Source organism: Gekko japonicus, unplaced genomic scaffold, assembly GCF_001447785.1.
Source record: "Gekko japonicus isolate JY-2015 unplaced genomic scaffold, Gekko_japonicus_V1.1 scaffold913, whole genome shotgun sequence".
Taxonomy (NCBI): Eukaryota; Metazoa; Chordata; class Lepidosauria; order Squamata; family Gekkonidae; genus Gekko; species Gekko japonicus.
This window is the reverse complement of record NW_015175383.1, coordinates 718,722-728,758: the sequence shown is the minus strand read 5'-3', so window position 1 is coordinate 728,758 and position 10,037 is coordinate 718,722. Positions and strand designations below refer to the sequence as shown.

The window sequence follows — 10,037 nt, the reverse complement described above, 5'->3', positions numbered from 1 at the left end:
TCTCTGCTCATAGGTGCTGTCAGGAGGGAACCCTTCCATCGCCACCGCCGCCGCGTTCTGCGGCTCGGAATTAAAGGGCCAGCCTTTACAAAGGCTGCGCCCTAGCAGCGTTTGTGCTGCACGAAGAAGATGACCGGGAACTACCTCAACGCCCTGTGAAGTCCTTTGGTTCCACCATTGGGACCTCTCTATTTCTTTTGGTTGGAGGTGTGTCTGCACCGCTCCTCCTGCCCCCCTCTATCTATTGAGTGAGCTGCTTAGCGACACAAGCGGCTCCCGTTCAAAAGATTTTTCTTTCAATTCGGAGGATTTTTCTTTTGTTCCAAATTCCAATCTTTCCTTTCAACCAGTTTCGTGGGAACACCCCCTTGGGGGGTGAACCGAACTCGAGCGTGTGTAGGGATGAGCCTGAGAAATTTGACACCCAGTTGTCTTTAAGCGGCCTGGAAACCATGGCTGCGTTATAGGTTTGGCGAATCCAGCCTGCGCCGAGGTGTGCAGCCTCCTTCCCCTTGGTGAGGGAGGAGCCCTGGCGTGGCCTGACTTCAAGCCGAACCTAAGCCCGAGCTTAATCGGTGCTGGCCTCATCCACTGCACTAAATCGCACCGCCTGCTATGCAAATCATGGCGACGGAGAGTTCGTTTGTCGGTCTGCCTGTCAGCCGACAGCCCGATTCTGTGTTGTTTCTTGCTATGTTTTCCAAATGTATTGCAATTGCTTTGCCTGTTTAGAGTTGTTTACTCAATGATTTAAACTGGACCCAGGAGGCTTAGCGTGTTGCTAATCTGCATACGCTTCGCTGTCCGAGCGCACGAACGGCCTCGGGCACGGCCGTCGGCCGATCCTTCCTTATAAGGAGATCCCCATGCATCCGAATGGAACCTTGGATTGTGCCACCGGCACTGGCTCAAAGGGGGGAATCCTTTTGTTTGTGACTTTCTATTCTTGACTGGGAGTGGGAGAGAGTCCCCCGGAGGGGACCCTCGAGTGTTTAAAACTGGTAATCCATTTGAAATCGGATCACAGCAGAGGCGTCACTCGTCCTCTAGCTAAAAGAGGTCTAGACCTCGAGGCGGAGTTCACCAAACCTATAAGCCAACCAGGGATCCCATGGCTCTGCACCACACAGCGCACGAGTTCAGGTTCCTTGTGCGATGGTTTTGCCCATTCAGTAGGAATGGCCGATGGAGACCGAGCCTAGGAGGTGTTGTAGCCAGACTGTGTTTGCGATCATGGTGCACCGGCGAGAACATGCGACCGTTGTTTTATCTTGAATAAGACCTCCCGAAAATGTCTATAGTGTGCCTAGGAGTGCACTCACCGGCTTAGTCTGCTTTAAATAAACTGTGTTTATCATGGGATCTGCGAGTCCCAAGGTGCTTTGGGAAGCAAAGGGGGGAGACGATTTGCATATGCATAACCATGCCCCCACCAGTGAGAGGACCCCCTCCCCTGCCAGGACTGGCACGGTACTGGAAGCCCTCTTTCGCCCAAACACCGACACTACACGCGGCTGCGTGAATGCTGCTACTGTTTATTGCTGCTTGCCTCAATGAATCCCACGGACCGCCTCCGCTTAGGGAGACGATGGGGTTGTTTTACTCAGGGATCGGTGAAGGCTGCTTTATTCCTGGGAAACTGGGACTGTTTGCACACCATGCCTTGTGGTTTAGCTGTGAATTAACTGTTTTGTTGTTTTGTTTCCATGCAAGCAGGTTTGACATGCATTGAGCTGTCACTAGGGCATCACATGCACATCTGAAGTGAACACCCACGGCTCTTACTTGTCTGACGTCATTGCTGCCCCCCCCCTATTTTGATTTGGCATTTTTGGTAAGTATAGGACAGGTCTTGGTATTTTTCCCTTTTTCAAAGGAAAGAAACCCGTCCTCCAACGTTAGCTAGATTTAGACAGGAAGCACGGATGCCTCTGTCTGGATGGCGACACCCCGACACCGAAGACGTGTCTGCCTGCCTGCCTGCTCTTTCTGCTGACGTTGCCTGTCATGGGCCCGGACTCTGTTCATGACCACACCAAACCAGATCACATAGGGGTCACCAACGCATGGACTTGGACATTCTTTTGCACCTGCCTGGCATGATGACGTTTCACTTCCATGCCAGCGCCTTGGAGTGGCACCCGCCACGTGGACTCAATGTTTTGTTGTCGTGGCAGGCCGAACTTTTAGTTCTGCCGCCGCGAAAGGGGGGACTGTAACGATATGAGCTTATGTTTGTATTTCTGTATAGTGGTGATGCTGCTTATGTGTGTCTCTAGCATGAATACCTATGCATTGTGTATTCAGGGATTGCTGTATGTTGTGTGTTGCTTTGTTCTGCATCTCATGCTTGCCTAGAAATAGGCTGGCCTGGGCCTGCCGTTGCACATACGGACCATGTGCGTCCCTGGAATGTATCCCATGACTCTTTGGGATGGAGAAGACACCGCGCCATTGCACCCACTTGGAGAGCTATGGAAAATCCCCAGCGAACCCCGGCATTCTTGGAATGGAAAGAGCAAGTGACCCTACTCCCTTAATCTGGTTTGGAGATCTAAAGACAATAGCGTTTATGGCTTTGGAGCAGGAACCAGATCTGCAAATCAAGAGGTGTCCATGGGAACGGAAGATTCACACCTTGCCAAAAGGCACCTTTGATGTAGGAGTAGGATCTGCATATTGCCACCACCCCTTAGGAGAGCGTCATCCCCTTCGTCATCCCCTCGTCACCCCCTCTTCATCCAGTAGTGATAGTTTAGAGGACGGGTTTGATAGTTTATGGCTGGATAGCACATGCCCCAAAAAGAGTTTATTTAAGGAGAAACTCTCCTTTGTCTCTCTGGTTAACCCACCTTCCCCATAGCAGTGCACTAAGGTGCTACAAGTGACTCTACTACTTAAGTTCTCCGGAGTCGCGACCCAGAGAGCTCACACGTGGTTTGGCTGGTCCTACCTGTGTGCCTTGGAGTTCACAAGCTGCTGCATTTCGGCTGCCCAGCGTTCCAAGGAGGAGAGTTCTTCCTCAGCTGGACCTCAGATGAGTATAGCCGTGCCCCATTGTGTCATCCCCATTTTGATGCTTTTGTTATTTTCTATGCTGTAATTGTTCTAATGTACTATTGTAACTAAGGAGCTTGTATGAATTTGTATGATTCCGATTTTGTATGCCTGATGAAAAACCTTTAGTAAAGACAACATTTATTTAAGGACTAGCGTGTTGTCTCACTTCCTGGGATATAGCGAGCGTCTCATTCGCCATCCGACCTCTGTATAGACTGGTATAGAACTTACGCACAGCCACAAACACCCAATTTTCCTTGGTAGATAACTTGGATTGGGTCTCCAGGAATTTCCTGGAGAAGTTGGCATAACAAGATACAACAGCCCTCTTCTCCACTGCATCCAGTCACACTCCTCTCCCTTAATCTGACAAAACAGAAACCCACCCTGCCAACATAGTTCCTCCTAGACGTGTTCTCCTTATATCCAAGGGGTACAAGATCATTGCTCCAATGGGGGAAATAGATGGACGTTCTACAGAAAAGGCAAAGGATGGAGTTCGTACCCAGACTCAGAGCAGTAGATGAAAATGCTTCCCACTACAATTCATACTGCATAAAAAGGTCAGAAGCTTGAATAAATTATTTAGAGGAATAATTGCATCCAGTGAAGTGTTACTCGCAGTGATAGGGGCAATTCTTGGTATTACTGCACTTCCGTGAAATGGCCAAGTTGTAATGTGGAAACACAGAAATGAATTATTGAAACAGCTTCACCATCTGATGACTGGGTTTATTTCTGCCAATAAAGCAATGGTTGCCCATACTTAACATTTGAAGTATCCTTAATTGATATTGGTGAGGCTAATTTTTTTTGCCATGAATGTTTTGTTTTCCAGTAATTTATATGGTTTTTTGACAGAGCTGCTGATTAATAGGATCAGATGTCTGACCTTGATCTCTTTCTTTGAAAAACTGGATAGGTATGGTGTCAGCTAATCTTCTTATCAACCTCAGGATACCTTGGAGGCAAAGCAGATTTGCAGGTTCCTGACATGTTCCATTACCTTGTAACCATGGATTGTTGGTGACTATGAAGTCAGGTAAACATTACACTGATATGAAATGAAAAATCCTCCCATCATCCTTGGGAGCTTGTTGATGAATTTCCGTCTCATTAAACAGAACTGGGACTTTGAATTCAAGTCAACTGACCTTGAAAATGTACTTCCTCTAATCTAGTATGGATGTAAATTGGGCTAATGTTTGGACTGTTGGCTATAAAACAAAAGAATGATAGCTTCCTCCCACACTGTCCTGACCACCAGTTTCAGGTGTCATCTTATGCCTTGGAACTCTTACTGCCCTGCCCACAAAAGTGAGGCAGGTGGTGACTAGCGATGGGGTCTTCTCAGTAGTGGCACCTTACCTGTCGATTACCTCCCCCACTAAAGCTTGCCTGGTGCATACAGTATTGATTTTTAGGCACCAAGCCAAAACATGCTTGTTCATTCAGTCTTTTCACTGAGTTCCATCTCCATCCCTTTTCTCTCCCTGTTTGTTTTTATGTCTGCTTTTACACTTATTTGAAACCGCTTGTTACCATTAAAAATACTGGTGATGGATTTTACTGCTGAAGCTTTAGCTTACTGATTTTTTCCTTGTTATATTTCTGGTTTCAAATTATTAGTTATTCCTCATAAGCATAACTCATTAGCATATGCCACCCCCCCTGACATCACCGGAAATGTGTCATAAGGCCACACACCCCACACCCAACGGTCCCAGCCGCCGCCACTGGCCTTGCAGCTCCACTGCCGAGCCCCATGAGGGGCCCGGCGGTGGAACTGCAAGGCCGGCAGGAGTGCAAGGAAGCCCCGCGAAGGCCCTCCCTGGCCCCAGGCAGGCAGGGGTGGGGAGAGGCAGGGAGGAAGCAACTTACCCTCCCTTTTCTCCTGCCTCCTCCTGGCTGAATGAAGGCTGGAAGCGGGGCAGCCGGAAGCAGGGGCGGGGCTTCGTCATGTGCCCCGCCCCCTGTATCTCACCCGGGGGAACTGCGATCCCCCGCGATCCCCCCCGAAATGACCTCTGGTTATTCCATTATTTTATGCTCTTAGCTGCCTCAAGAAGATTCTGGAGAAGTGCAGGATATAATTATTTTAAAATAAATAAATACTGTTGAGAATGTCAAAAACTCCTAAATTTGCTTGATTCTGATCACATGCTCTGGGACACTTGACACCAATAAATTCTTTTCTAACTTTTTAAATTTTAGTGCTGGCCATCAGGTATCCAGCAATTTCAGTTCAATCTGTAGAATAATTAATCTAATAAGAATCAATGAACACAAACACAGTAAAAACGGAGGGCTGTAGCTATTACAGCAGCTTGATTAGCCCAGACCACCCTCAGCTTGTCAGAACGTGGAAGCGGATAAGGGCTGGCCATGGTTAGTACTTGGATGGGAGACCACCAAGGAAGTCCAGGGTCACTAGGCAGAGGAAGACTATGGCTTAACCACCTCTGCTCATCTTTTTGTCCTTGAAAATCCCTTAATGGGTCACCATAAATCTGTTGTGACTTAAAAGGCACTTAATTATTATTATAGTTATTCCTGATTTATTGTGCTTGCTCTACTCAAAGGTACAACATGTGAACGCACACGAAGCTGCCTTATACTGAATCAGACCCTTGGCCCGTCGGTCTCCTTGAAAGGGCAGTTGCTCTCCAGGGTCTCAGGAAGATGTCTTCCACACCACCTGCTGCCTGATCCTTTAGGTGGAGATACCACGGATTGAAGCTGGGACCTTCTGCATGCATTACAAGGCAGGTCCTCTGCCACTGGGCCACAGCCCCTCCTCCGTTAGTTTAGTATTGGGGGCGAACCTGTCACCTTCCATAGTACTTAGATGTATAGTGTTATATGAGTGGTCCATTATGTGAACGGAAAGCTTGCTGTGAGATAAGAGAGGAACATTTTGTGAGTCTGCCCAAAGGCAGTGATGGTTATAGCTAAAAGACAGCAGAGCCATGGTCAATGGAATCATACTATCAGAAGATCTGGTAACAGTGATTTATTTAAGTGGCTTTTTAAAAGAATGAGACCAAAAAATGAGATATATCTATTCATGGCTACTAGCCATGGCCAATTCAATGGACCCTCTACAAGCAGAGGCAGCATTTTGATTGACAGATGTCAGGGACAAACCATTGAGGGTGGCCATAACTGTTTTCCTTTGCTTGTGACCTGCCAGCAGCATCTGCTTGGTCACTATTCAAAACAGAACACTGGAACACTGATTTGCTGGGTCAGGCCAATTCCAGAATGTCTCCCACATGCTCAGCATGGTTGTCCTCCCTCAGGATCTTGCTAAGGGTAGGTTCAGACAAAAATCCCATGCAGTAACTACTTGAATGCTTCCAGAGAGTGTCATAACTGCATGAAGAACCAGTGGCCTTCATTCAGGCTTCTGATCATTTGAACTCACAAAGAATTGCTTTAAAGGATAACAGACACAGAATATGCCTACTTTTTTCCCAGTGCTGAATTCTCCATGTTCATTACTATTACCAGCACTTTGCAGTGCTTTGGTGGGATTATTGTTCATCCTCACACCATACATGGAAACAGAGAGCTAAGAGGGAACCGAGAGTCATCTAGTCCAACCCCTGCACAATGCGGGAAATTCACAGCTACACCACCCACTCCCCCAGTGACCCCTGCTCTATGCCCAGAGGAAAGTGGGAAACCTCCAGGATCCCTGGGCCAATGTAGCCTGGACAAAAATTCTTTCCTGACCCCAAAACGGATCCCTATGGTGATCACTAGGTACATTGCAGAAGATGATGGTGGTTTCCCAGAGAGCCCAAAGCTGAACCCAGGGCTCCTTGGAGTCTATACAACATCCTGTGTTTTGGATTCAGTATTACTTTCTGCCCCCTCTTCCTTGGAAAATATCAAATCAGTCTGGGCTGTGGATGTAGTGCTTAGTCATTGCTGCACTATATCACCAAATGCCTCCAGGGCAAGGGCTTAGCATACCAGTGGAAGGCATAAACCTTCTTAATTTCCTTTCTTCTATAAATATTTCATTTGATTCCTTGAGAAGGCAATAGCTAACTTTTATTGCATCTGAGATTCCAAATGATCTGCCATCTGTCTTTCTCATAAAGTATCTTGTTTTTTAAAATGCCACTTCAGTAGAGAGCAGAGGCACCCTCCTTCTCCTCTCAGTTCTCGTTCGATTAAAGTTTCAAAGCACAACTTATCACTAGGATTCTCCTGAGAGGCTGCAATTTGTTGAGTTCTATTTTAAGCCACACATTTTCCTTAACTTGGATAGCAACACACCTCATGCTATAGTTGATCCTGTTATTAGATAAACAATAGCAAGCTTCAATCCCCCCCCAGTAGATTATCATGATCTATTTACAAAATCTTACTTATCCCTTACAAAATCTACTGCATGCTTCTGCAAAGGAATTTTCTGTTAAAGGAAATGAAAAGTTGGGGCACAGTTTTTCTGCTTGGTTCCATTAATGGGCTCAAAATTAAGATCCAGAGGGAAAGAAGTACAAGCTAGCAATGCAATCCTAAACAGAGTTATGCTTTCCCAAACCCATTTATTTCAGTGGCTTTAGAAGGGTGCAACTCTTCTTAGGACTGCGCTGTGGGTGTTATAAGCAATGTTCAATCCCCCTTCCATGTGTTATTATCCAGCTACCTGTAGCTACTGTTAGAATCCCTGCACTGATATTTATGACACATTTAAATCCAGCGTGTAAAGATACAACCCTCTGACTCAGGCAAAGAATACAGCTCCATGGCCTTTGAAAAACTGGAATTATATAGTAATCAGCAAAGGATAACTAAAAAAAGGGAGGGAGGGACACTGAGGACAATCAGAGAAGGCAGATTTTTCCCTGGCCAGCAAAAGAAGCTAAGTTTAGACTCGCATGCAAGAATCACCTTGAAGCATTAAGCCCTTAAATCTGCATTCCACAGGTTGTATATTAAAATAATACAAAAAGGAAAACCGATTTAGTCTCTATCCAATATGACACCTGGATGCTGTTGCTTCCCCCCAAACATAACTGACTACATTTTAGACTGCAGGGTTACATGATGTAAGGCACTGCAGTGTTAGGGGAATCTTGACGCTTTTCGTTTGGCACCGGCAAATGAAAAGTCAGCATATTGTAAAGAAGATGAACATCACATACACACATACACACACAGACACACAGACACAGACAGACACAGAGAAATGCACTTTGCAACAACCCCCTCCAAGTCAATTGCCGCTTGCAATGCAACCGTTACCTACATCAAGGCATCAGAGTTAACTGGTTAGCTGCCTGCTCTCGGAATTAAAAAGAGGAAAACAAAAAAGAAGGGAGACAAAGTACCGTCTTGTCCAGGCAGTAATAAAGCTTGCAGCAGCCGTGGCCCATCCTGGTAGGCTTGCTGAAAAAGCAACCAGCTTCATTCAGACTCTCAGAGTGTTTAATTCCTAAGCAGCAAGAAGGCACCCCACCACCACCACCACCAAAGGAAGAGGTGAGCTGCTCACAACTGCCACAACTTGTGGTCTGTCAGGGTTCCCCCTCCAACTACCTGGCTTTCCTTCCCCCCCTCCACTTATTAACTTCAGGAATGCAGGAAGAGAAAGAGGAGGTGGAGCAAGCAGAGAACAGCACATCGAAATCCTGCCAGAGAAAAGGGAGAGAGGGAGGGACATTTTGCCACCGGACGCCTCCTCCTCCTCCTCCTCCTCCTCCTCCAAGCCAGGCCGATCGATAGAAAGAAGCCAGGGGAATATTCGATCAGTTTTGCCGCTCTCTGAGGGTGGCCGGAGAATGCTCCTCCCTGCAAAAAAAAGGGGCAAGGCTCCCAGTCTGCCCTTCCCAGCCCTCTCTCGCATCCTCCTCCGAGCCACTGTGCTCATCCTTGCCTGCCTTAACAAGCAGAATGTAACAGGCAATGAGACTGGATGGATGCGGCACAGACATAAAATGAGGATATAAAACTCAGTCGCAGAGAGACATCAACTCACAGTAGGCTAGATGCCAGTGAGGGGAGATGCCTCTGCTCAGTGGTATATGCTCTGCATACAAAAGAGCCTGGATTTCAGTCCTTGGCATCGCTACCAGGTTGCTGGGCTGGGAAAGTCCAGAGACCTCCAATCAGAGGAGGCAGCAGAACCGAGCTAGATCAGCCAATGGTGGGATTCAGTAGAAGACGTGTGCTTGCAAATCTGCCGGCTTGCGTGTGCAGATGCCACAGACTGAATTCAGGCTTCAATGAAACTGCACACTGCTGATGTGCAGAAAAATGAACACCAAGCCAGCATTATCTCCAGAGTCCACAGAAAGGACAGGAAGGGCCACAGTTCTGATATATGAACATGGGTATGTGTCAGCATGTCATGTGGATCTGAGGAGTTTCAAGATGAAGTGAGGGAGAGGCAGACACCAAATTAGCAGCTGGGAACGTTGCGTGAGAAAAGAAAAGAAAAAAATTGTTCTCACAGATGGAGTAAAAAGGAGTCAGGCAAAAGGAATCAGTGTATCCTGTCAACCACTTGGCTACTAGGATATGATGGGCCCTTTTAGTGTATGGTCTTCAACCTCTGGTAGCCTGAATAGCTCTGAGTAACCCAGCATCAAGTCTTAAAAGATGATGCTATTAAAGTGCTGCACTCAATTTGCCAGCAAATTTGGAAAACGCAACAGTGGCCACAGGATTGGAAAAGGTCAGTATACATTCCAATCCCAAAGAAGGGCAATGCCAAGGAATGTTCAAACTATCACACAATTGCACTCATATCACACACTAGCAAGGTCATGCTCAAGATCCTACAAGCTAGGCTTCAACAGTACGGGGATAGAGAACTGCTAGAAGTGCAAGCTGGGTTTCGAAGAGGTAGAGGGACTAGAGATCAAATTGCCAACATTCGCTGGATTATGGAGAGAGCAAGAGAGTACCAGAAAAACATCTACTTCTGCTTCATTGACTATGCTAAAGCCTTTGACTGT

The 10,037-nt window shown here is 46.8% G+C and overlaps 1 protein-coding gene across 1 annotated transcript in view; it reads right to left on the bottom strand.

The window, feature by feature from the left end:
* The window catches only part of MTUS2 (microtubule associated tumor suppressor candidate 2), a 60,222-nt gene extending 51,628 nt beyond the window's left edge, over positions 1 to 8,594 (bottom strand). Inside the window, exon 1 of the mRNA XM_015425585.1 lies at positions 8,409 to 8,594. Coding sequence (XP_015281071.1) covers positions 8,409 to 8,453 — 45 coding nt within the window. The 5' untranslated portion in view covers positions 8,454 to 8,594. The remainder of the gene's footprint in view (positions 1 to 8,408) is intronic.
* Positions 8,595 to 10,037: the final 1,443 nt, after the last annotated feature.